This window comes from Saccopteryx bilineata, chromosome 2 (genome assembly GCF_036850765.1).
Source record: "Saccopteryx bilineata isolate mSacBil1 chromosome 2, mSacBil1_pri_phased_curated, whole genome shotgun sequence".
NCBI lineage: Eukaryota > Metazoa > Chordata > Mammalia > Chiroptera > Emballonuridae > Saccopteryx > Saccopteryx bilineata.
Genome location: NC_089491.1, coordinates 143,656,430 through 143,684,046, shown reverse-complemented (window position 1 = coordinate 143,684,046; position 27,617 = coordinate 143,656,430). Strand labels below are relative to the sequence as shown.

Here is a 27,617-nt window from a genome sequence, read left to right as displayed (position 1 = left end):
ATAAATTGACCTGTTAGTTGGTCTGGATTTGTCTCAGGGGTTGTAGTTTACCGACCCTTGTTCAAGATAATGACAGCCAGGATGTAGACAAAGTGGAGGTAAAGACTGTTAGAAACCAAGGGACTAAGATGCCTTAAGATTAATATAACTGCTATAAGCCATCTAGATCTAACAGGTAACTAAAGAACATGTCACCCAGCAGAATACCTGTTCTCCCTGCGTGTACAAGGAATGCTCAGAATGGATTATATGCCATATAGTGAGATTCGCTAATTTAAAAAGGACTGACACCACACCAGATATATTCTTTAGTTACAATTGAGTAAAAATTAGGAAACACAAAAGAAATTTAGGAAATTCACAAATTTGTAAAAATTAAATAACATACTCCTTAATTCAATGGAGCAAAGAAGAAATCACAAGAAAAATGAGAAAATACTTTGAGAAGAATGAAAATGAAGATACAATGTATCAATTATGGGATGCAGCTAAAGCACTGCTTACAGGGAAATTTATAGCTATGCATGCCTACATTAAAAAAGAAGATATTGCCCGACCAGGCAGTGGTGCAGTGGATAGAGCATCGACCCAGGATGCTGAGAACCTTGGTTCAAAACCCCAAGGTCACTTGCTTGAACATGGGCTCACCAGCTTGAGTGCAGGGTTGCTGGGTTGAGCATGGGATAATAGACATGACCCAATGGTAGCTGGCTTAAACTCAAGGTTGCTGGCTTGAGCAAGGGGTTCTTGCTCTGCTGGAACCCTCTGGTCAAGGCACATATAAGAAAGCAATCAATGAACAACGAAGGTGCTGCAACAAAGAATTGATGCTTCTCATCTCTCTCCCTTCCTGTCTGTCCCTATATGTCCCTCTCTCTCCCCTTTGCTAAAAAATAAGGAAATAAAATCCAAAACCTAATCTACCTTCAGACACTGGGCATGTAAGAGAACAAAGGGAAAGTACACAGAGGAGTCTGTAATGGTGCAAAGAGAGGGAATGCTCTGAAAGCCCAGATAAAGCAGTTGGTCTTAGGTTAAGAACTGATTTGTCTCTGCAACTGGAGTGTGGAAAAATAGATGGTTTATGTTTTGCATTAAGATTATAAAATTCCTGTCTTTACCACTTTCATCTTTTTTCTCTGTAAAGCTGGAATTGAGGTCATTTGCAGAGTAAAGGGAAATGAAGCAGTAGAAATTTGAAGAATAGTCCTTGTGTAGGGTGGCTGAAATAGTCATCTGGAGTTGGCTAGAAAAAACTATGGAGAATTTCAGGCTGTTGAGGAGCCTTTTGAGGCGGGTAGTTGTTCATGATAGAGAAACTCCTAATCTGCTGTGTGTGAGTCTTTCGGCTGCATTTGGGTGTGTGAGTGAAGGCACAGAAAAGGCAACTGTTTTCATTCACGTGATGGCTAGAGTTTGGGCTAGATAGGTGTGATGGAAAAATATATGATTAGTGAAATTTAAGAGGTTGAAATGATGGGCCATGGTCACCAAGTTCAATAAGGATGGAACTAAAGAAAGGAAAAAGCTAGTGAATAGGAAGCAAATAGAGGGACCAATCAACTAGAGGTCATGGGGACAGCTAATGCAAATCACCTCCACCAGTGTAGGGAATCTGTTTTCCTCACAAACGTTTCCCAGCCCCCAGAATGGTGCCTGGCACCTAGGAAGTGTAAAGTATTTGTATTTGTTGAATGAATGAGCATGACAGAGCAGGGAAGAACAGGAGGTGTGGTCAGAGTTGGATGCTTGAATGAGTGATAGAGAAGGCAAAGCATTATGGGTAACACCCTGTCTGCCTGACACATATGTTCAGTAGGTTCTCAGTAAATATTAAATTTTATTATTACATTTTTGGGCCTTTTTTAGGAATAACTTGTTTTAAAAAAAATAAAGTAGGCCCTGGCTGGTTTGCTCAGTGGTAGAACGTCAGCCCTGCATGTGGATGTCCTGGGTTCGATTCCTAGTCAGGGCACACAGGAGAGGTGACCATCTACTTTTCCACCTCTCACCCTCCTCTTTATCTCTCTCACTCTTCTCCCACAGCCATGGTTTGATTGATTCCCAGGCACTGAGGAGAATGACTCCATGGTACCTCTGCTTCAGGCATTAGAAATAGCTCAGTCGTGAACATGCCCCAGATTGGCAGAGCATCGGCCCCAGATGGGGGGTTGCTGGGTCGATCCCAGTTGGGCAGCATGCAGGAGTCTGTTTCTCTCTCTCCTCTTCTCTCATTTGGAAAAAAATGAAAAAAAAATTTTTTTTAAAGAAAGTCATTTTTCTACAAATTGATGAGTTGACCTTGCCCAAATAGTATCATTTAAAGCCATTGGAACAATCCGGGTTGTTATAGTTCACCTCATTATGGAAAGAATAAACAATTAAATATCCATTAGAATTATCTTCTTTTCCAAATTAGCCTAGTGTAATTCTCAAAGCCAGAAACTCAGGGGACTTCTAATGCTTTCTCTCACTTTATTTATTTTGCTTATCATGGATGTGGACGATGTAGTATTTACAGTGCTATGTCACCTCTCTAAAGTACACTGACCTTTCATTAGGCTTTGAAATGCCTCTTTTCCACCTTTAGTGTAGGACTGAAGTCTCACTCAAAAACAGGGATGGCTATTTGCAAAGGAAATGTTTACAGAAGGAGGCTAGAATGATAATCATCTGATTTTTAAACAATGCCAGTATTTTCCCATTTAGCTAAATGAATCGAAGTATTTTGATTTTGAGTCAAGATTCACATCTTTTACGGAGAACTTAATAGTAGTTCTTATCCTGTGTCTCCCCCACACTCCATTGTTTTGTTTTGTTTTTTACAGAGAGAGTGAGGGATAGATAGGGACAGACAGACAGGAACGAAGAGAGTGAGAAGCATCAATCATCAGTCTTTCGTTGTGACACCTTAGTTGTTCATTGATTGCTTTCTCATATGTGCCTTGACTGTGGGGCTACAGCAGACCAAGTAACCCCTTGCTCAAGCCAGCGACCTTGGGTCCAAGCTGGTGAGCTTTGCTCAAACCAGATGAGCCCGCGCTCAAGCTGGCAACCTCGGGGTCTCCAACCTGGGTCCTCCGCATCCTAGTCCGATGCTCCATCCACTGCGCCACTGCCTGGTCAGGCTCCCCACACTCCATTGTGTAATTACTTGTACACAAGAGATATTTAAAAGTCTGTACTGACCTTTAATTGTAAAATAAACAGTTCTCTGAAGTACCTTTCCTTCTCCCTCTCTGCTTGGTCAATTTCTCTTATGCTCCAACTAGAATAACACCTCTGAAATTATCCCCAGGCCTTTTAAGCAAATAAGCATGCCTCTATCCTTAGAATAGTTCCTATTTTCTCTTACACTGCCATTATTTGTGTATCTGTTTCTCATCCTTGCCTTTTATCTACCAGGGAGCAGGGGCTGGGTCTTACTGTGTTAGTTATCTCCAGTGCCTTGCTCATGTGAGGTGCCCTAGAATTGTCTGGCAAACGAGTGTGACAGCAAGAAAACTCATTCCACAAGTGCACTGCAGCTTCAGGTTGGAAAACCCTGCCCACTGATGGATTTTCCCGTGTAGAATTTTCTGGCAGTTAGGATACAGCTGTTAAGTGACCATTAATTGATTATGGCTCTGTGATCCAACCAGTAGATGTAACTGACCTAAAAGTTAGCCTTTTTTCCTACACTAACTTCTTGTAAATTAAGCATAACACATAACTGATACTCATTATATATTTGTTAAAAATACAGGTGTCCACCAGGATGTTAACAGTGACTATTATTTGGATGGTGGTATTTTTGTTTTTTAATAGTTTCTTTAGGTATACTTATTTTGTTTCATTCTTTGAATTTTTCTACTTTGGAATATATATGAAAAATATTTTTTCTATTTTTAAAAGATGTGATACATAATGGAAACTAAGAGAAATTAAGGCTTTGGTATAATTTGAAGCCAGTTATCTGGGTTAAGATGGGCCACTCTATTCTTTCTTAACAAAGCGCAATGGCTTAGAAAAGTAGAGTTAATTTGCCGCGGGTTGATTAGGGTCCTCCTACATCCAGTGTCTCAGACTCAAGCCTCTTCCACGTGGAAGTGAGTTCTGAAGGTGCCGCAGCAGGAGAGGGAGAGATGGGGAGGCCTGCCAGCTCGCACTGCCTCATCACGTCCCTCTGCCGCGCGCAGACCATTCTCACGGACCGGGCATCCTGCAAAGCGGCACGGGAAATGCGGGCGAGCACCACTTGTCTCTGCTAACGTGACTGCAACTCTTTTCATTTTACAGTTACTGTAACGAATGTATGTTGGATCCGGACTGCGGTTTCTGCTACAAGATGAACAAATCGACCATCATTGACTCCTCCTGTGTCCCAGTTAATACAGCATCTACAAACGAGGCAGCCTGGGGCAGGTATGGCGCTCATTACTCCTGTTAGACTATAGGGTCAAGTTTCAGGGGCCCTATTTTAAACTTAGACTGCACTCACCATCGATAATTGCATTTCTTTAAAGCTAATCCTTTTTTAAAACAATCTTTTAAACTGACCTTTATAACTGTATTCTTTTGCAGCGTATAGTGGTGAGAGTCAGTGTAAAACATGGTGAGAATGTGTTTCACTGACTCAGAGCAAAAAGCACCCAAACAAAGACGTCAGGACACCCAGGCGCCAGGCCCAGCTCCGCCCGAGGCTGCAGGAGGCTGGGAAGACAGGGAAGGCCTCCTGTGTATTGGCAAGGCTGTGTTTCCCACTGCGTAGTGTTTACACCAGTAATTTCCACACTTAACTTCCTAAACTTAAGTGAAAGACAGAAAATTGTCAAGTCAAAATGAATTAATGTCACTTGAAATTCTTTCATAGAATGACTGTTTTCTTAGAGTATCTTCCTGGAGTTTAATGAAATTGAGCAAAACAAGGATAAAAGTTGGTAATCGCTGGCATGTAACCAGTCTGGGAGGCTAGAAATCTTTCTCTTTCTGACAGATCATATTGGTTTGTAGTAGGCGAGTAAGTGAACTATTTGTATAGAACAAATGTTCCCCACATTAATGAACTAATATTCTTAGCCATGGTCACAGAAAGTATGTAAATATTATTATTCAACATGGCTTTAACCTCTTTTGATTTTTAAATTCACATAAAGAGGATAATATGTTCTTATCCTGTCTGCCTCAGAGTTCTGAATGAAGGTAATGAATTCTGTTATAAAGTACTTGTACCTCCTCGGAGCTATAAAATACAATATATCATTATTAATCATTTTATTGGGGAATTGCTCTGATGAAATAAAAGTAAATTATATGGCAGTTGAGTGAAAATCCAGATCACGTTTTAAATACACTAATTACAAAGAAATATGTAAAATTAAATTACTGAAAATGAAAGCTTTAAAAGAGCTTCTTTTAGAAACACCCAAGTGTGTAATTTTCATCAGCCAAGCTTCATTAGGGAGTTAATTGACTAAATATTTCTGGATGTAATAGTTTTATCATTTTAACCCTTGATATTCTTTTTTCAATAGAAAAAGAACTGAAAGTTACTAGGCTGGAATTATGGACATATTATAAAATTCATGTGTATTTCACAGAATTAAGGTCTGAACTTATTAGATATGTTTACAAATGGAAATGGGACAGTAAATGAGACATTTCTTTACTCTCAGAAGGTCTAAAAGCCAGAGGCTTACTTTTAAAATAGGAGTCTTATTGTTACTTTTTGCACATAACAAAGTACATATATAACTCTTTAATAGAAATATATGTTCTTTTATTTCAACATATTCTTATATTTTATTTATAGTTTTGTACTATTATCCCTTGACTGCAGACACTGCTAGAGAAAAGTGAGGCCCAGATAACACCTAAGTAGGAAAAACATAAAGAACTAAACACGATATATAAAAAACTTTTATGTTTGTAGAGTAGAAAAATCTCAAACTCTATACCAAAAACACACAAACAGAGCCCACAGGTTTTCTCTCTCTCCGCTGTGCTGAGCAGAGCCACAGCCCCTCCCGGCTGACCTCTGTGGTGGGTTCCTCAGTCTGTGCTAGGAAAAAGGCAAAACAGGCAGTACATTTTCGCCGGGAAAATTTTTTATAATAGAATACTCATTAGCAGTTTAAATAGCAGTCATGACATTTTTGTGTATTAATTGGTTGATAGGTTTTATACAGATACCTAGAATGTAATTCTCAGGGCAAAATCTAACATTATCTTGGATTTACATCTATAATATGTGACGTAGAGAGATTTCAGGGTCACGTATTGAGATAGTTTGTAGCCACATATCCTGATCTCTGACTGTAGCTGTTTCCTGAAAAAAACACCAGGTAGAATGGTAAGACCATTCATGATGGAGACAGTATGAGAATTTTGATAGCCTCTGAATTGTCTCAGCATAATGAAAACCATTTGCCTATGTAATCAATTATATCTATGTTGTTACACTTCAGTAATTTTTAAAGAAATCATTTAGCTTTCCAAAGAAGATATACAAATGGTCAAGAAGCACACAGAAAATGTTTAACATCATCGCTTCTCGCTTCTCGACCTTTTGGCTAAGATCAAGTGTAGAAAATGTTTAACATCGCCAATCACTAGGGAAATTCAAGTTAAAACTACAGTGAGATACTGTCTCATACCCATTAGAATGGTGGCTATAAAAACATTCTATATAACAGTTGTGGAGGATGTGGACAAGTTAGAAAGCCTGTGCACTGTTGATGGGAATGTAAAATGCTGCAGCCACTGTAGAAAACAGGATGGCAGATTCACAACATTTTAAAATAGAATCACATATCATCTGACAGTTCCATTTCTGTTATCCATATCCAAAAGAATTGAAAACAAAGTTTTAAAGAGACATTTGAATACCCATGTTCACAGCAGCACTATTCACAAAGCCAAAAGATGGGAGCGACCCCAGTGCTAGGTGATGGGTGGATAGAGAAACAATACATCGTATATGTACACAACGATACACTGCTCACAAAAATTAGGGGATATTTCAAAAATGAATATGAAGCAATAAAATACCCCCTAATTTTTGTGAGCAGTATATATTATTCAGACTTAGAAGGAAAGAAATTCTGGCACATACTATGTCATAGGTGAACCTTGAAGGTATACTGGTAAGTAAAATGAGCAAGTGACAAAGTGGCAAATACCATATGACTTCACTAAAACGAGATACCTAGAGTAGTCAAATTTATAGGGACAGGAAGAAGAATGGGGCCAGGGAGGAGGGGAGCAGGGAGTAGCTGTTCAGTGTGTATGGAGTTTCTGTTTTGCAAAATGAAATAAGTTTTGGAGATTGCTTACATAACATTGTGAATATACTTAACACTACTGAACTGTACGATTAAAATTTTTTAATGGTTAAGATGGCAAATTCTGTTATATGTATTTCACCACCATTAAAAATAAAAAGGGGAACCATACTTAATAATCATATAGCATACTTCTAGAAAATACAATATGGTAAACTGATGGAAAAGCTCCTTCTGCCATCCCCCCTGTACTTCCCACATGCATCCCACACACATGCAAATACGGGTTTAGTTTGGAAATTTAAAAGAAAACTTCAAATTAATTAACGTGTTACAAAGAAATCACAATGGGCCCTGACCTGATAGCTTGGTTTGCCCTGGTCGGCAAACCGTGGCTCGTGAGCCACATGCGGCTCTTTGGCCCCTTGAGTGCAGCTCTTCACAGAGTACCACGTGCGGGTGCTACCTCGATAAGGAATGTACCTACCTATATAGTTTAAGTTTAAAAATTTGGCTCTCAAAAGAAATTTCAACCGTTGTACTGTTGATATTTGGCTCTGTTGACTAATAAGTTTGCTGACTGCTGGCTAGAGCATCGTGCTGAAGCACAGAGGTTGTCGGTTCAATCCCCGGTCAGGGCACATACAGGAACAGATCAATGTTCCTGTCATCTCTATCTGTCTCTCTCTCTCTCTCCTTTCCTCTCTCTCTCTAAAACCAATAAAATAAACATTAAAAAAATTTTTAAAAAATCACAATGGAAAACAGAGCATTAAAATTAATAACTGAAAGATTCACAAGCAGTTAGAGTGAGAACTGAGTTAGCCTATAGGGTAAGCAGACGATGGAAATCAAAAGATGAGAAGAGAATGCAAAGCAAAGAAAAAGAAATACTAGACAGGACAAAAGGAAAACACAGTCGATTCTTAAAGACCAATATAATGGCAAAACCTGACAATACTCCTTGAGAGAGAAGGCACAGATAAACAGTATTTAGATGGAAGAAGGGCAGGTAAGGACAGATGCTAAAGATTTTTAAAATCATAAGAAAATACTATTAATAATGTTGTCCATTGTATTTGAAAAGAGATAAAATGGACCATTTTCTAGGAAAAAATAAAATTTTCCAAAACCAACTCAACGCCTCTGTAAAGTACGATTTTTATTCCCATCACACAGATGAAGACCATGATGCTTGGAGGGTCGGAATGACCTTCTCAAAGTCAAAAAGCCAGTAAGTTCACCAATTTTAGGGAAACAACAATTGGGTAACAGAAAGATCCACAATTTAGAGTCAGGTCATTTCAAATTTGAACTTTTATTATTTATCTCATAACTGGTACTGGGACAGTTTGGGCCTCTCTGAGCCCCATCTTTATCTGTAAAAGGGCACTACTATGACTGCTGTGTTGAACAATAAGTGTTTTTGTGAAGATTAAATAAGAATGTATTTATACAAGTATTCAAGATACTTGTATAAATGTAATGCCCTGGGCAACTATAAGCAGAACATATCCTGTAGTAATGTTTGTTTTTTTCTTAGATTTGTCAATAAGACATTTTCTGCATTAGAGTAAGCACTTCCTAACAGATAAGTGCATTAGAATACTTTCTTTTTATCTTGTCTTTTCATACACATCCATATCACCAGGCTCCTTATACACACTAAAGGATAAATCATCGATTCTGGAACTTCAAACATCCCAACTCTTGAAAAGTATTGCTAATGAGGGATACTTTCTTAACGTGCTGACTCAGTGCTTGTGCCCTGTAATGCAATGTTTTTGCTCTGTAATTAGACACACTAAAATAGCTAGATAGATTCCCTGTTTGGCAATTCATTGTTCTAACTCACACTGAATGCCTGGTTTATTGTACTCATTCAGCAGCGATATTTTTATCAAAGCTGCACTCTGCTAAAACACTTAGTCTCTTTTCCCAGCATCCCACCCCTCTCCCACATAGAACTCCAGTCGGTCAGCTCCTTGCTATCACCCTAATACTCACTGCAATTTCCCACCACTGTGCCTTTCTCATGCTGTGTTTTCTACCTAGAATTGACCCTCCTTCAACCCTCTTGTTGACCTCTGCCTGACTTCTAACCATCACTTTTTGCACAGATCAGAAGTCACTTTTTTTTTTTGCAGTCTTTCTGATTAACACCAGAAAACAATGCTAATTCATATCTCCTGATAATTTCTAGCACCTTCCTGTATAATTTATATGATAATTATACTGGTAGCAGTTGGGTTTGGATGTATCTTCTCTTCTAAATGATAGATTCCAATGTCTGTATACTGCACTATTTTTAATCACTTGGTACCCTGTATATATCAGCGCGGGCACACCAGCATGCGTGTGGGGTCACTGGTTTGAGCGTGGGATCACTGACATGACCACTGGCTTGAGCCCCAAAGGTCACTGGCTTAAGCCCAAGGTTGCTGACTTAAGCAAGGGGTCACTCTCTCTGCTGTAGCCCTCCCCCGCAGTCAAGGCACATATGAGAGAGTAGTCAACAAACAACTAAGGTTCCACAACGAAGACTTGATTCTTCTCATCTCTCTCCCTTCCTGTCTGTCCCTATCTGCCTCTCTCTCTATCTCTCTCTGTCTCTGTCACACACAAAAAGAAAATCAGTTGATACTAGTATGGTGTTAACACATTATCTAAGTAGAAATTAATAACAATGTTATGTTTTCATTCCACTTTTATTATAACTCTCCTCTGTTCCTGGCAAGTGTGGCTGATTGCATTGATTGTTCAGAATACTGCTGCACTCACTAGGGAAGGATTCGATTTCCCTTGCTCATTCATTTAGTCTTTCCACGTGACTTGCTCTGGCCAAGGAAATGAGAGTGGACCCAATTTGTGTCACTCCGAGCTAAAGCTTTAAGAGCTAAGAAGGCAAATATATGGAAAAAGAATGGGAGTTATAAAATCTAGTTAGATTCCTCTGCTGCTGTCTCTAGGTGTCGGGTCTCCAGTTGCTCTGTATTAACTTTCGTCTTCTGGTTAGTAAGGGATGGAGGGACACCTTTGCAAATATTTGTCCTGCTTCTCGGCAAGTAGGGGAAGGGCAGAGAGCTTCTCCTGTGCTCGCTGCTTCTTAATTGCCTTCAGCTCAAAGTGTAAATAGGCATATTTTGGAGTGGCATATTCTGATTTCCTTCATGTGGGATAACAGGAAGGCGGATTGCACACCTAGGGATGTCACTTGAGTCGGAGGAGTGACCTACACCAGTGTAGGAATGCACAGACTAAATTAGGAAGCATGAGTAGAGAATAAAAAGCTGAAAAATGCCCTGGCTGGTTGGCTTAGCGGTAGAGCGTAGGCCCAGTGTGTGGAAATCCTGGGTTCAATTCCTGGCCAGGGCACACAGGAGAAGCACCCATCTGCTTCTCCACCCTTCCCCCTCTCCTTTCTCTCTATCTCTCTTTTCCCCTCCCACAGCCAAGGCTCCATTGGAGCAAAGTAGGCCCAGATGCTGAGGATGGCTCCATGGCCTCCGCCTCAGGCACTAGAATGGCTCCGATTGCAGCTGAGCAACACCCCAGAGCGGCCGAGCATTGCCCCCTGGTGGGCATGCTGGGTGTTTCCCGGTCTGGCGCATGTGGGAGTCAGTTTGTCTATCTCTCCACTTCTCATTCAGAAGGACACACACACAAAATCTGAAAAACATTATCACAAAGGTATCCAAATAGGAAAGACAAAGTAGAGAAAACACTGGAAACGTGCAGTGAAGATAAAATAGGGCAGGCCTAGACAAGTTCAGGAACGTGTATCTTAGAGACACGTCAGAAAACTCTCTGAGAACACAGCCTGCCCTGTGGTGCACTTTTTCATTTGCAGATCTCTCCCCTGGCTGGACAAGGAAGTGCCTTTGAAGCAAGCAGAATTGCCCCAGATACATTGGCCAAGTTCTGCTAAGACTGACTGCTTTGAGCGCTCCTTACACACTTAGTATTTGGTATCTATACACATCGGATATAGTTGATTTGTAAATATATTTTTTAAATACATAAATACTGAAGGTCAAGGAGTCTGTATTTTACTTTGTGCAAGTAACTTTTTTATGAATGTAGATGGAAGGTACTGTATGCTTTATCAAGCCCTTTAGCAGTCAGAAGTCACTTTTCTCAACTGGCTTCTAGAAAGGCTTCCTGTCCTGTAGTGCAGCCTTCGTTTCAGGCGGGACAGTTTTCTGCATCAGTGAGGAGCCGGTGGAATATAAACATGTGAGAGCCCAACTCTGTGGGGCGGATAATCCACAACTGGAACAGCCGTTCAGAAGCGAAGCAGGAGTAGTTAGTTATCCTCTGGAGTCACATGGGACTGGAGCAGCAGTGTGACCTTGACGGGTGACCTCTTCTCCCACTGCCTCCCACACACACACCACCCTCAGAATGAGCAACATACAGTGAACTGGGGAATTCATTGTGAGTTAGTCTGATTTTTTTTTTTTTTTTGAGAGAGAGAGAGAGGTGCAGGAAGAGAAAGAGACAAGAACATCGAGCTGCTGCTGTATGTGCCCTGACCAGGAAATCAAACTGGCAACCTCCGTGCTCCTGTACATTGTTCCAACCAACTGAGCTATTGGACTGGTGCTTAATTTTTAGTGATTTTTTTTTTTTTGTTATGAAAGAGAGAGGAAGGGAGTGGGGAGGGAAGCATTTGTTGTTCTGCTCAGTTGTGCAGTTTTTGGTTACTTCCCATGTGTGCCCTGACTGGGGATTGTTGTTTCAGGATGATGGTCATAACCAGCTAATCTAACTGGCCAAGCTCACCTTCTCTAGCCCTTCTGAATGTGTGCTGAGTACTCCTGCGTAAGATGTTCAAAGAAGTTAATGTTTCCCAGTATGAGTCATTCTTTTATTTTCTAGCTCAAAGATTGAATGAGATGTTCTGTGAGTGCTGTTGTTTTGAGAAGGGAAGGATAAAGTCACTACCTATATGTCCTTCTATGTTTTTTTCTTCAAAGCATTTGTGACTGTTGGCATTCTGAAATTGGGAATGCTTAAAACTACATGGGAGTAATAATATACCTACCTAAGATAAATGATTGAGCATAACTAGTGCACTAGCTATAAAACAAACTCAAAGCATCTGATCCTGTAAGCATGTGATTAAAATCTTTCCAACTCTTAAGAATGCTAATGTCAGAATCCAGTAGAGCATTGCTGTTCGGCAGCTTACCCCCAGGAGCTAAGGGGAATAATGGCAAATAGATAGAGCTTCTGGCAGTGTAGTCCAGAGAGACCCATGAAAAGGCACGTTTATTTGCTTTTTTACATCTAGTATTTTTTTTTCTACTTTTATGAATTTTTCTTTATAGTTTAAAATGTAGCCATGTTCGGTTTAATAAAATAATTGTCTTTGTGATTTGTCTATGGGTTTTTCTGGACAGCCCCAGTCTACCACCTATCAGTTCATCCATTACCCAGCAGTGAGAAAAAGAAAACATTTGTTCCTGGAATCTGTGCTATTTGATTTGGCAGCACATCAGGACATGTGCAAATGTGACAAAGTATAGCTCCACCCCTGAAATGAGCCCCCAGTTTACAAAAATTTAAAAGTAGGCAAATTCTAGTGAAACTTCCAAATCTCAGTTTAATGTCAGTCAAGACAATATATGCCTCATGGATTTAAATATTACAGTTAGGATTTCTGCAAACACTATACAGTCTATAGCATAGCTAATTGAATAAGACTTGAACATCTAATTTAATTTCTTAAGCAAAAAATATGCTCAAAATAGAAGGGAAAATATTTCAGAAATCTAGGTCTTCATAATATTATTGACTGAACCATAAACATTAACAGATTATTTTTACTTCTGCAGTGTGTTGGCTATATTCACTTGGCATTTGGCTCTCTTTTACAGAATGCAGGGCTATAAAATAATTTAACTAAAGTAACAGTTAATAATTTTTCCCAGACTGGAAATGTAAGAAGTCATTTCATTGTAGCTAGCACATACAAGATACTTGTCAGCTCTTACTCCAAAACACCATATATTCATGATCTTAAGTATATCTGCTCTCTAACTCTTTGTATATAAACTGTAATTATTTCCTTATGTTGTATTGGGTTATACCTGTTTGTCTCTAAATGTCCCCAGATGGGATTATACCTGACAGAAATGTCTCAGTGCATGTAAATATTATTGAAAGAATCGTAACAAAAAATGAGTGCTCCAGCTGTGAGTCCTCTAGATGTCAGCTTTATTTTTCTAGATCTGTGATGGCGAACCTTTTTATAAAAACCGCCCACTTTTGCAGGGCTGGTCAACCTGGTCCCTCCCGCCCACTAGTGGGCCTTCCAGCTTTCTTGGTGGGCGGTAGCGGAGCAAACAAATGGCTCCGTGATTGGTCCACCATGAAAGCTACACCAGACTTTTTGACAATCTCATAATGGAAATAACAGTAGTTAACAATAGCAGCCACACCGTCACCATATCTACTACAGCTCACACTTTTCTTTGCCTAATTCTATTTCCTCTTTTTCTATTTCTGACTCAGTTGGGTATATGGGATTCAGGAAGTTTTCTATAGAAAGTCAGAAATCAAAGACAGCTTAGCTCTTGTGTAGCAAAGAGTACTACCTGGAGCCAGAAGACTCAGTAACTAACCACAGTCTGGCCTTGGCTCATTTATTTTACCTCTGTGACCCCGTTTCCTAATCTTTACAATGAAAGGAAAGAACAGATCTTGCTTGCCATGCAAGATCATTGAAAAAGTCAAATCAAAATATATGTGAAAAGAATCTGTACTCTTAATTTAAAAAAAAAAACAACACCCTGTTTATAAATCTTTATTTCCAAAATCTACCTTACTTAACTATATAAACTGAGTGGAATTGCATATCTAATTGGCAAGTGTAGAATTAAGACTTTCTTTCTTTTTTTTTTTTTTTTTTTTTTTACAGAGGCAGAGATAGACAGGGACAGACAGACAGGAATGGAGAGAGATGAGAAGCATCAATCATCAGTTTCTCGTTGCGCGTTGCGACTTCTTAGTTGTTCATTGATTGCTTTCTCACATGTGCCTTGACCGTGGGCCTTCAGCAGACCGAGTAACCCCCTGCTGGAGCCAGCGACCTTGGGTCCAAGCTGGTGAGCTCTTTGCTTAAGCCAGATGAGTCTGCGCTCAAGCTGGCGACCTCGGGGTCTCGAACCTGGGTCCTTCCGCATCCCAGTCCGACGCTCTATTCACTGCGCCACCACCTGGTCAGGCAAGACTTTCTTTCTTAAGTATGCAAGTATTCTAGATTAAGAGTTTCTTTTCCTGCATACTTAAGATTGTAAGAACTTTCATCAATATATTTTCATTAAATCTTACACAATAATAACAGTGCTTGGCAGTATCAGAATTTTGATTAAATCTCTTAAGTGTGTCCTGTGCTATTTAACATAAAATCAACTAAGGCTTCTTGTGGTTTTCTTAAAGTAATAGATGTTTTTACTCTACTCTCTCTTTTTTAAGGTTTATCTTACTGATTTAGAAAGAGAGACAGAGGAACATCTGTCTGTTCCTGTATGTGCCCTGACTAGGGATTGACCCCGCACCCTCGACGGGTCAGGACAGTGCTCTAACTAACCGAACTATCCAGCTAGCTAGCCAATATTTGTAAAAACTTTAGGCTGGTAAAAAAAAAAATGTACAGTGTGAAATTGTGAATAACTTAGTAAATGTCTTTTGTGGGTTTACTCCTCGTCAACTTTCAGTTGCTGTCTATATCTATAGCTCATTTCCTTGGGAGGTAAAGCAATATTAAAACTCCAGTAGTACCATCTACGTCAGAATGCTTAATTTTTTAAGTCATGCTCTAGTCTTTACATTTTAAGTTAATTTAACTCTTAGTTGTCACAAACAAATAACATGATGCAGGCAACATTTTAGAATATTCAAGAGCAATTTTCCTCCTCTTAGAAGATATGGTATGGCTTAACAGGATTTGGCAATATAATATCGATGAAGTAGTAGAAAACTACTGATACAGGAAATTGTCCAAAATTGAGCTTCAAAAATATGGAGTTACCTAAGATGCATCAGTGTAAGCATTAGAGAATTTACAAGAATGACATTCTTTAATATAAAATGGAAACTTAGATTTAAAAATACATGTAGTATAGAGCTCAATTTAATTAATATTGCAAATTAAGTCTTTTTTAATTACTTAATATTATAAATCAGAGAATTTATACTGGAACCTAGGGATGGTGGAGGCAGCAGCAGTGTTTCTAAACCTCCCTGAATCTCTTTCCCCCTTACCATGTCAATAAAAAATAATTGCAAGAAATGACCTTATTTGAATCTTGCCTCAAACTGCAGGAAAAAAATCTTTTTAAAAAACAACCAGGGAAATGTAAACATTACTGGCTGTTTAATGCTATTAAATTATTTTTTATTTTTAGATGCAATAATTATTTTGTCTTTTTTATAAGATATACTGAAATAGTTTCAGATGAAATAATATGATATCTCAAATTTGTCTCAGAATAATCTAGGAGAGGTGAGAATTTGAGACTTACATAAAACAAAATTGGTCATGTATTTATAGTTGCTGAAGATTTATAGCAGGGTATCAGGTATTATCATGTGAAATGGCATATCAAGTTCATTATACCAGTTGTCTTTTGAATACTGTATTTGAACATATTTGTAATAAAAGAAAAATTTAATGTTACATCAAAATAAATGCTAGCCTACATCAATGACTAAAGATTAAAACAAAAAAAATGAAAGCCAAGAAGCAAATAAAACAGAATATGAAAATAGATGTAGTTAAGACAACAAATATTTTAAAAAAAGGAGAAAGTTGCAAAGGTCAGATGAGAAAAGTGTACAAGAAAAAAATGGTAGATTTAAACCAACTATATTGATAAATTACATTAAATGCAAATGGTCTAGAAACTTCCAATAAAAGGCACAAATTTTTCCAGTAGATTTTAAAAAGCAACCTAATTATTTGCTGTCTTGAGTAGGGGGAAAAAAAGCAATTTGAATACAAAGCACATATGAATTAGAAATAAAAGGATGGAAATAAACATGTTGTGCAAACACTAATCTAGACACGAAAGCTAGAATGACTTTGTATTAGACTAAGAAAGCTACAGAATAAGCATTATTATCAGAGATAAAGGGGATACTTCATAATAATAAAGGGGAACATTCATCAAAATATAAAAATCTTAAATGTATTTTTCTATGATAGCAGATCTTCAAAATACATAAACCAAAAACTGAATCCACAATTTTAGCTGGAGAGTTTTTCACTACTCTTTATTGATGATTGATAGAACAAATAGACAAAAATAGGAAAGACACAGAAGACTTGAATGGTCCTGTCAATCAACTGGACCTAACTGACCAGACATTTACAAAGCATTCCACCCACAGCAGAATATTTTCAAATAAATATGGAACATTACCAACATCTACAGTACTGTGAGCTATAAAACAAGTCTCAACATGCTAAATAACTGAATTCCTAGAAAGTACATTTTCTGACCAGAGTAAAATTAACTTAGAAATCAGTTTTTAAAAAAAGGTTTTACAGAAAGCCCTAATACTTGAAAATTAAATGACATAATTGCAGATAACCCACAGTATAAAGAAGAAATTGTAAGAAAATTAGAAAATATTTTAACCCAATGGAAATATATCAGAAATGTTGGATGTAGTAAAAATCAATGTTTTGAGCATATGTTTGGTTTAAAATAATTATATTAAGCCCTGGTCAGTTGGCTCAGTGGTAGAGCATCGGCCTGGCATGCAGGAGTTCCGGGTTCAATTCCCTGCCAGGGCACACAGGAGAAGCACCCATCTGCTTCTCCACCCCTCCCCCTCTCCTTCCCCTCTGTCTCTCTCTTCCCCTCCCACAGCCAAGGCTCCATTAGAGCAAAAGTTGGCCTGGGCGCTGAGGATGGCTCTGTGGCCTCTGTCTCAGGCACTAGAATGGCTCTGGTTGCAACAGAGCGACACCCCAGATGGGCAGAGCATTGCCCCCTGGTAGGCATGCCGGGTGGATCCTGGTTGGGTGCATGCGGGAGTCTGTCTGACTGCCTCCCCGTTTCCAACTTCAGAAAAATACAAATAATAAAATAATTATATTAGAAAATAAAGGTCTAAAGTCAGTTATCCAAACTTGCAATTATGAAGCTATAAAATGAAGAGCAAATAAAACCCAATGAAAGTAGAAGAAAAGAAATAGAAGAAATCAATAAAATAGAAATGGGAATAGTAGATAAAGTAAATGAAATAAACTATTGTTTGTTTTTGGGGTTTTTTTTAAAAGATTTTATTTATTAATTATAGGGGGGGGGAGCAGGAAGCATCAACTCCCATATGTGCCTTGACCAGGCAAGCCCAGGGTTTTTTTAGAACTGGCAACCTCAGCGTTTCCAGGATGATGCTTTATCCACTGCGCCACCACAGGTCAGGCCAATATAAACTATTGTTTTAAAGAGATCAAAGTTGATTATTTTTATCTATACTCATCAAGGGGAAAGAAAAGAGAAGACATAACTCACCACTATTAGAATTAAAAGAGAGGACTTAGAATGGGCAAAATCTAGTGAATGATACCGGATATTTAAGGAAGAAATAATGCTAATTCTACAGAAATTGTTTCAGAAAGTAGCAAAGGGTAAACTTTACAGTTCATAAGGTATCATCTTGGTATCAAAACCATACAAAATCCATGAGAAAGGAAAATTATAGACAAACATTCCAGTACCTGTCACATACAGGGATGGGCAAAAGTTGGTTAAATTACCAGCCACCATTACCTAAAAGATAAATTATAAGTAAGGATATGAAATAATAAGAAGACAAATAATACAAATAAATAATACAATAATTAAAAAGAATACTACTTGGTGGGATACTTGAATCTATGTAAACACAATAAATTTTTTTTAAAGAATAAACTGATTCATGTACTCACAACTATAAACCCACTTTTGCCCACCCCTGAATATAGACACAGAAATGCTCAGATTGAATCCAGCAATATAAAGGAATGCAAGGTTGGTTTAACATTTGTAATCAATTCATTTAATTCATTATATTAATAGGACAAAGGAGAAAAACTACATGATCATTTCAGTAGATCCAGAAATTTTTTTTCACAAATTCAACACCTCTTTGTGATAAAAGAACTCTCAGAGGCTGTAGAAAGTATGTAACCTTTGGCGATTACCTTTTTTCTCAGCCTAATAATCTCTAAATTCATGTGTTTATATTGGTAGTTTCCTCCATTTTATTGCTGATATGTTTGCATAGTATAGGATATATTTCTGTTTAACTATTCACTCACTGACAGATATTGAGTTTGTTTCCAGTTTTAACTTATAAGAACTTATTTTCAAGTACCTTGATTTCATTATACCTGACATATATGTTCCTATATGTAATTGAAGCATTTTGGAGAATTCTCAAATATTACAATATTAACTCTCTGTGTACTGTCTAAAGAAACTTAACATATTTTTTCTGAGTCTATGTATAAGGAAATTTGCTTGAAGAAATTACATCTTTTCAAGCACAATAGAGTTTCATTTATGTAACACCTAGCTCTGTCTCAGATTAGATTTTACCATAAATGAGAACATGTCTTTTATGAACATTTTGTAATTTGCAGGTAATGATAAATGCAGTCGGCGTCCTGTGTAGCTTCTAATTGGAGCCTAGGGGAAGATGTATCCAGTAGCATTTAGAGAAAAGGGACAGAATGCCACTTCATCTTGGAAAAGGGTGATTCATCAGGCACCTAGGGTCAGTTAGATACACTGTTTAAGAATACTTTACAATTCATTGACAAAGGTTTGGTTCTGACATGTTCTTCATTCCCATTTCAAACGATTGAGAGTTTTGGGTCTGATCTTCCAGCTTCAGAGGTTCCAGACAAGGTCAGAGGCATCTACTCTGAAATAGAAACTTGTTCGTAATTTTTTTCTAAATTTTTAGTTCGTGAAATTGCATTCTCGAGAGCCCTTGTGAAACCATATTATATATTTGTATACAAATTGGTTTGTGTTGTTAAATAATCTCTTCTGTAGCTAAGATTGTGTGACTAAGCTTTCGCAGCAGTCAATATCAGAAAGAAGCAGGGAGGCTGCTACTGCTTAGGAAAGTGTTAAATGAATACAGCAGCTGTTAATTGTCTCTTGCTGGTCCGTCCAGTCACCTGTGAAACTAGACAAATTCAGCCCACAGCTTTCTGCTCGTTGCCTGTGTTTGCAAAATATCCCTTCAGCGATCTTTCCTTTTTCCATTCAGGAATCAGAAGTGGGGGAAGGTAGCTAACTCCTCTTCTCTGTCAGTTGTCTAAGACCTTGACCCTCGGCCTGCCCGCAGAGCTCCAGCTCCTTCCTGCCCGTTACCCGGGAGGCACCACCCTCCACTCCCTTCATTTTCCTTTGCCTTTTAATGAACAGCTTGTTTATGCACAATGAACTTTTTTAAATATCAGCTGTATTTACAACTTTTTCAAAAATTTTTTAAGCAAGTTGCAATATATTGATTTTTAAACACCGTTATCTCAGACCAATAGCCTGTGGGAGTAAAGACTCTGAAAAGAAAAACAAACCTGAGGCATTAAGAACCTGAGAGAGGCCCTGGCCGGTTGGCTCAGTGGTAGAGCATCGGCCTGGTGTGCAGGAGTTCCAGGTTCGATTCCCGGCCAGGGCACACAGGAGAAGCGCCCATCTGCTTCTCCACCCCTCCCCCTCTCCTTTTTCTCTGTCTCTCTCTTCCCCTTCCGCAGCCGGGGTTCCATTGGAGCAAAGTTAGCCCGGGTACTGAGGATGGCTCTGTGGCCTCTGCCTCAGGTGCTACAATGGCTCTGGTTGCAACAGAGCGACGCCCCAGAGGGCAGAGCATCGGCCCCTGGTGGGTGCACATGTGGCCTCCCCGTTTCCAACTTCAGAAAAATACACACACAAAAGAAGAACCTGAGAGAAAGATTGCAACAGGGATGGGTGCTGCTGCCTGAGACTTGTTCATCCAGGGGGCCCTGCACGGTAGACCCTGAATCCTGCTTGTGCCCTGGGCCCTGCCCCTGTCAGTCTCCCCTGGATCCCTACAGAGCCTCCTAACCTGTCTCCCTTTCTTCAGCACTGGCCCTCTGCACCCTCCCCTCCACGTGTTCTGCACAAAACAGCCACAGTAACCCTTTAAAACTGGAAGCCAGATCACACTGCTCTTCTGTTCAGGACTCTGTGATGGCGTCCCACCTTACTTAGTATGAAAATGGAGCACAGGCAACACACAGCTCTGCTCTGGCCTCCAAGCTGTCTGCCTTGCTCTCAGGACACTGCAGCCCCTGTTCTTACACATTCCTGCCGGCTTCCATCTTGGGCTTACACACGGGCCTGGAAAGCTCTCCCCTCAGTTATCTACAGGGGGTGCTATCTTCTTTCTCTGCTCAGTATTCACCTTGGCACAGAGCCCTTCCCTAACAGCCCCATAAAAAGAGCAAAGTACCTCTGCCTGGCTCTTTGCACTATGATTTATTTTTCTTTTTAGTACTTAAATATTACATTTATATTTAACATGTAAATATAAACTATTTGTGTGTTTATTTATTTTCTGTGTTCCCACCTGGAATGAGAGTTTCCTGAGAGCAGACACCTTTTCTGTTTAGGGCTCTGATACTGTAGACAAAGCCTGGAGGCCAGGAGTCATGTAGTAAATATGTATTGAGTCAATTATAACGACTCAGTGTCCCCTTTGTTTCATACTGCATTACCCAATGTGGCAGAATAAGCTAAGAGCAAAAGAATCAGGGAATACTAAAATTACTTAATAAGTATAACATGAAACTGGTAAATAAATTGGTTTTGACAGATTATTTTATTAATCTAGCAATTTCTGAAAATTAATGTTAAACTCTACCATTCTGATCGTGAAGTCAGTTTTTCTTTGAAATCCTGCAGTGTCTCCTTACATAGCTTGCAGTATATTTAATCGGGTGTTTACAAGATTACAACTATTATATTTTTACCATGAAATGAACCTTTGATTATTATGTATCATTCATCCTTGATAACTACTTTTGCCTTAAAAACCATTGTCTTTCATTGTGAAGTTTACCACTTTTCTTTTTGTTAATATTTGTTTGTTGTCTTTTTTCTTTATAAATATTTCAGCTATCTGCATCCATATGTCTAGGTGTTTCTTCTAAACAGCATACATAGTGTTTTCCCCACCATTCTAACCAACTGTATTTTCATCAAACCACAACTTGTTTACATTTACCCACATATGCACCAGTTTTTGTTCCTAATTTTTGTTCCATCTTTTTCTCCCTTCTGTTTAGTTGCTGAGCTCATATTCATAGACATAGGAATATATATAAGAACATAGATACATATTTCTTCTTCCTCTCCTGTATCCTTTAGAAGCTTTTTATGCAAGAATATTTGTGGTAGACTCTCAAGCTTTGTCCAAAATTTACTTATTTTTTCATCACTCTTAAGTGATAGTTACTTGGACATAGAAATCTAGATTTATAGCTTCTTTCTCTCAACATTTTGAAAACGTTCTACCATAGTTTTCTGAGCAGTCTGCACCAGGCTAGTTATCATTCCTTTCTAAATTTTTGCTTTCTTTGGATGCTTTAGCCCTAGTCTTGGTCTTTAGTATTCTGTACTTTCATAATGAGGTACCTTGAAGTGAATTTAATTTTATTTACTCTGCTAAGTGATCATTGTTCTTTATAAAGATGAAATCTTGTTTTCCAGCAGTCATGAAAAATTCTCAGCCATTATTTCTTCATGTACTGTCCTCTTGAATTCTCTCTTCTGTCCTAAAACCCCATTGAGGTGCGTACTGGCCATCATGTTCTGTCCTCTGTTCCCCTAGTTTCATCTCTTTAAAAAGTGCCGTGTTCTGGGAAATTTTTTCACAGCAATTCATCCACTTCTCTAATATTCTTCACTGGGGTCTAATCTGGTTAGCACATCTGTCAAAGGGTTTCATTTCTATGACTATATATTTAGGAAGTTATAATTGATTCTATTTCAAATATAAATATTTTATAGTATTTTCTTTATTCATATGTTAGATATTTCCTTTATTGTGCATGCTTTTTTTGCTTCTAAGAGATAGTTTTCAGTCTAAGGATTTTGCAGCTCTGATTCTGTTTGTTATCTACTGTTATCTGCAATGGTTGATCACAGTAGAGTGGCTCTTTTTTTTTAATTAGTTTTATTTATTTATTCATTTTAGAGGAGAGAAAGAGAGAGAGAGAGAGAGAGAGAGAGAGAGAGAAGGGGGGAGGAGCGGGAAGCTTCAACTCCCATATGTGCCTTGACCAGGCAAGCCGAGGGTTTTGAACCAGCAACCTGAGCATTCCAGGTCGATGCTTTATCCACTGCGCCACCACAGGTCAGGCTAGAGTGGCTCTTTATTCATTCTGTATAATTATGACATAGTTCATTTACAGCACAGTTTTTGTCTGCAGTGGTTCATGTATAGCCTGAGTTAAGAGCATGTCCTTCCAGAGATTTCTTTTTTCCTTTTTTCCCAGTTGCTTCTGTTAGAAACAGCAGGGCTATCACCAACCTACAGACTTAACAGGGCACTAAGAGTTGCTACCCTGTGTCCTGTACTTCAGAGGGATCCTATGGGGTGGTTGCATGCTACTCCACTTTTCTGAATATTATTACAAATAAATTTAGAGAAGTCTCTATTCCTGGGATCATAGGGCGGCCCATGGAAGAGACCTGCAATGAGGCCTGCTCTCATGTAATTATCTTGGATGACTCCACAGTGGTTGAGTTGCCCTTCTAGTCAGCATGTTGTTACTTTCTCTAGTTGGACATTCCTAGTTTATTCAGTGTACACGGAGAAATCTCAGTCTGGTATGTTATTTGGTCTGTGCATATAAATTCTCAGGAAAGAGAGAAAGATATATATATATGTATATATATAGATAGAGAGATAGATATATATATACACACACACACATATATACACACATATGTGTATATATATATATATATATATATATATAAATTTTTTTTTCAAAAAAGCACACACACATGCACTAGGTTCAAGCTGAGTTTATACCAAAATGGACAAGTTTTCTTGTCTCTCTATGCCAATGGGAGGGTTTTTCTACTAATACACATTTTTATCAAGTGTACTGTCCTCGTGTTTAGATAAAACCCAGTCTTTTACAAGAGCCCTGTACAGACTGGCCTTCCCTACTTCCCTGGCCTCATCTCCTGCCAGCGCCTTTCTCTCTGCTCATCAGTCCTCTTACTCTTCTCTGGTTTTCAAATATGTCGAGGTCACATTGCTGATCCCTCTCATAGAATGTCCTTTAACCCTCGTCACATAGATCCAGCTCCTCATCATCCCAGTCTCACTTCTCTGCAAGACTAGGACATGTGTGGAATGAAAATGCAAGGGCCGTCAGTAAAAATGTCCAGACAGTGACAGCAGCACATGAAAGCAGGAGCAGGCCCCGGCGCCGGGCTCGGCGCACGTCCCGCACGTCCCACACCCACGCGCTGGCGCTGCGTTCCCGCACTAGCCGGTAGAAGGCCCAGTGCCACTTCGTTTCTGTCTCTCTTCTCCACTTAGTTTCTCTGTCATATAATGCTGGCATTTTTTCTTTATGATAAGTACCACTGTCTGACATTATTTATTGTCTTATCTATTATCTATATACAATTGCTAGAATATAAACTCTGTGCGAACGGCCTTCGTATTGCTCACTGCTGTAGCACCGGGAGTGGTGTCTTGGCTCAATAAATATTGTGTTTACTGAGCCAGTAACTAGTCCGTTATTTTCTGCATTACCAACAGCAGTCTACTTTAAGGCCAAATATATTTCGGAGTAACTTTCTCTATCCCTGAAGCCAAAAATTCTCAAATATCATGTTTTTAATAGAAAAGTAAATAATGAGAGTTTTAAAATATCAACTTGGATCTTCAGAGGGTTAAAGGTGGATTATATTTTTTTAAAAACCCTTTCACCTTAAATGGTTTACATTTATTGTAGTTTCCCAACATGTGAAGGCAGATTTTATTTATTTTTTAAATAGCAATTTTATTTTGTTCTCAGAGTTCAAGTAAAACTCAATACTGTCGTACGGACTTAAGCAGGTTTTATCACCTTGAAAATATCAGTGACACTGAAGTTTATGATTAACATGTTCTCTTACCGCTAGATTTCATTGTATCCTTGCCCCATGGACAGTCAGTCCAGTCTGGTCAGATAACTCGGTGCTAAGCCTAATAAGAGGAAATGCATCTGAATTTGTTAACTTCTCTGGTTCCCTCTACGTACTTACATTATTTTACAACTTCATCATTAAGTACTTTAAAATATTTCTATAAATGTGTAAATTCTTTTAGACTAAAATTACTTTAAATCATTTCTAATTTGTTATTTGATTAATACATTTTTAACTATCCTTTTGTTAGTTCATAACAAGGAATAAATGATATCCCCAATAACAGCAATACTACTATTTACAAATCTGGCAGGCAGTTGCCAGCTCTATTTTTTACTGCATTTTTTTGTGTGTGGTTTTTGTGGGTTTTTTTGTATTTTTCTGAAGCTGGAAACGGGGAGGCAGTCAGACAGACTCCCACGTGCGCCTGACTGGGATCCACCCGGCATGCCCACCAGGGAGCGATGCTCTGCTCATCTGGGGCCTCGCTCTGTTGCAACCAGAGCCATTCTAGCGCCTGAGGCAGAGGCCATAGAGCCATCCTCAGCACCCGGGCCAACTTTGCTCCAATGGAGCCTCAGCTGTGGGAGGGGAAGAGAGAGACAGAGAGGAAGGAGAGGGGGAGGGGTGGAGAAGCAGATGGGCGCTTCTCCTGTGTGCTCTGGCTGGGAATTGAACCCGAGACTCCTGCACACCAGGCCGATGCTCTACCACCGAGCCAACTAGCCAGGGCCTTTACTGCATTTTTTTTAAAACTTAAGCTGTAAAGTCTACAAGTGTTGTGTTTTGTTTTGTTTTTAAATACTGTTCTGGCTGTTTAGAATTTTACAGTGATGTGACAGGCAAAGTGAGTGCAAGGAGTTGTAATAAAGTAGTTGGTATTATAGCTATGACAGTTAATACTGCCTCCAGCCTATGAAATGTAAAACCATGCCTGATCATGAGCTTGGGGTTTATCCATGCAACCTAGTACCTACCATTAACATTAATGTACTTTCTTTTTAGATGAATACCAGTTGAAAGAGTCACTGTTACCTCTTCAAATTAATAGCCTTTAACAATACAGACTATCCTTTCTATTATTATTATTAAGCTGTTTATATTTCCTAAATGTGTAGTTTTGTTCAAATAACCCATAAATGGGTTTTCTGGTTAATTACATTCAATGAATAAATGATAGACTGTTATAGCTGTAACATAAAGATGATTGAGTCCAAGGATAGCAACTGTGCACTTATCTAGCCATTCCTCCACCATGCCTTGTCCTGACAGACATTACTAATGGATCAGAGTCTTCTTTCCTGACAGATCTCCAAGCAGCCTGAAGATCTCCCTTAATACAATATTGATTTTGCACAAACTAGTAAACCCTAGATTCTAGTCCAGACCTTTTATTATACAAATAAGGAAACAGAATCCAGATATTTAAAATGATTTGCTAAAACTCACAAAACCAACTAATGGCAGAGCCAGCACAATATAGTAAGTGAACCGACTCCAAAGTCAATTATTTTTCTCACAGTACTAGTACTGCTGGTGAAATTTCCTACTCTAGTAGTCTTTGTATTCAACAACCTGACTTTTTAAATCAGCGGTTCTCAACCTGTGGGTCATTAGACCCCTACCGGGGTCGTGACCCACAGGTTGAGAACCGCTGTTTTAAATAATCTTATATAACCAAGTTTTTTTTTTTAATTTAAAAAAAATTTTTAATTGATTTTAGAGAGTAAGGGAGAAAGAGAGACAGGAATATCGAGCTGCTCCTGTATGTGCCTCGACCAGGGATCAAACCAGCAACCTCTGTGCTTTGGGTCAATGTTCTAACCAACCGAGCTATCCAGCCAGGGCCAATTTTGAATCTTACCTTTGTGCCAAGGGAAATTAGGCTAAGTCAGCTGTCTCAAGGAGACTGTCACCATCTCTGGGGGAACTTCTCTGTTTATGACTCGGCTACCCGCCAAAGCCCCCGTTCTCCCAAGCCCCCTTAGAAACAGACCTGCCAAACATACTCGGCATAAGCTGCATTCCTGTTTATATCATTCTCAGAAGAGAGTTAGCCAAAAAATTTTTTTCTGTTTATAATTTTCATTCAAAGCATGTCTGTACCAATTACCTTTCTGCAAAAATGCCAAGGATTTGTAGATGTATGACTGGTTTGGGAAGCTCAATGGCAGTTTTAGAGTTGCTTTGATTTTCTCATGTACTAAAAAGACTGGAAAGGGTCCAGATAACTATCATGATACATATTGTGTATGTTTTCTCAGCAAGGACCTGTTTCTCATGGAACTGCTCGCATCAATCTTCATTATGCATTTTGTACGTATCAGCTGCTCCACTGCACATCGGGAGCAAATCCTTACTCTAAGATTCTGACAGGTTACAAAATATGCTGTAATAAATTTGATTCTTTCTGGACCAATGTGCTGAAAGTTCTACCAAGCTTTTCTCTGAGTCATGTGAACTCATAATTCAACCAACCCTCCTCAGTTGTCAGACTTTAGTAATACGAAGGTATTACCCCTCTTTGTCTCCGAGCACGTTCTTCTAGAGTAGGCCTTATTTTAAAAAGCACTCAGTCACTGCATGTCACTGACATGCATTCTCCACCTTTTGAATTGCTATTACTTGTATAGACCAATGTGTAGCCTTGGTTTTTGCAATCTTTTTGACCCAGCTGGTAGTTAACCTCAAGTATTTTTTGCTCTCTCATACTTGTTTCCTTTATTTGGTTTACTCTGCCAGTAGCAGTGGAAATGAAACAATACTATCATTTTGAAGATTACTCTGGGTAGGTCCCTGTAAAAGTATACCTTGGGGGCACTGGAGTTCAAAATGAAAGAACAGCAGTGGCTCTCTAAGTAGGGGTACCTGTCCTGGGTAGGGGTGTCAGGATCGTGGGATTGCATCGAGTTTGAAGACAGGCAGTACCTTCGCTTCATTAACCTGATTTATTTCAGCAACATTTATACAGTATTCTGAGCGTCATTTAGTACTGAAGACTGTGGGAGATTTTTATGCCTGTACAAAAATGTCCTGAAAGCTTAAGAAAACCCGAATTATGTCGCATGATTCTCTTGTGCTTTAGCACTAGCCTGGGTGTCCCCAGGGGGTGCATGTGTGTGCCTTGTAAGGAAGCTGCATGCGGGAGGCTGGGGTCCTGCCC

General features: G+C 39.0%; 1 protein-coding gene across 1 annotated transcript in view; it reads left to right on the top strand.

Moving 5' to 3' along the window:
• Window positions 1-27,617, top strand: part of SLC2A13 (solute carrier family 2 member 13) — a 374,249-nt gene that overhangs the window by 310,589 nt on the left and 36,043 nt on the right. Inside the window, exon 7 of the mRNA XM_066258114.1 lies at window positions 4,279-4,404. Coding sequence (XP_066114211.1) covers window positions 4,279-4,404 — 126 coding nt within the window. The remainder of the gene's footprint in view (window positions 1-4,278; window positions 4,405-27,617) is intronic.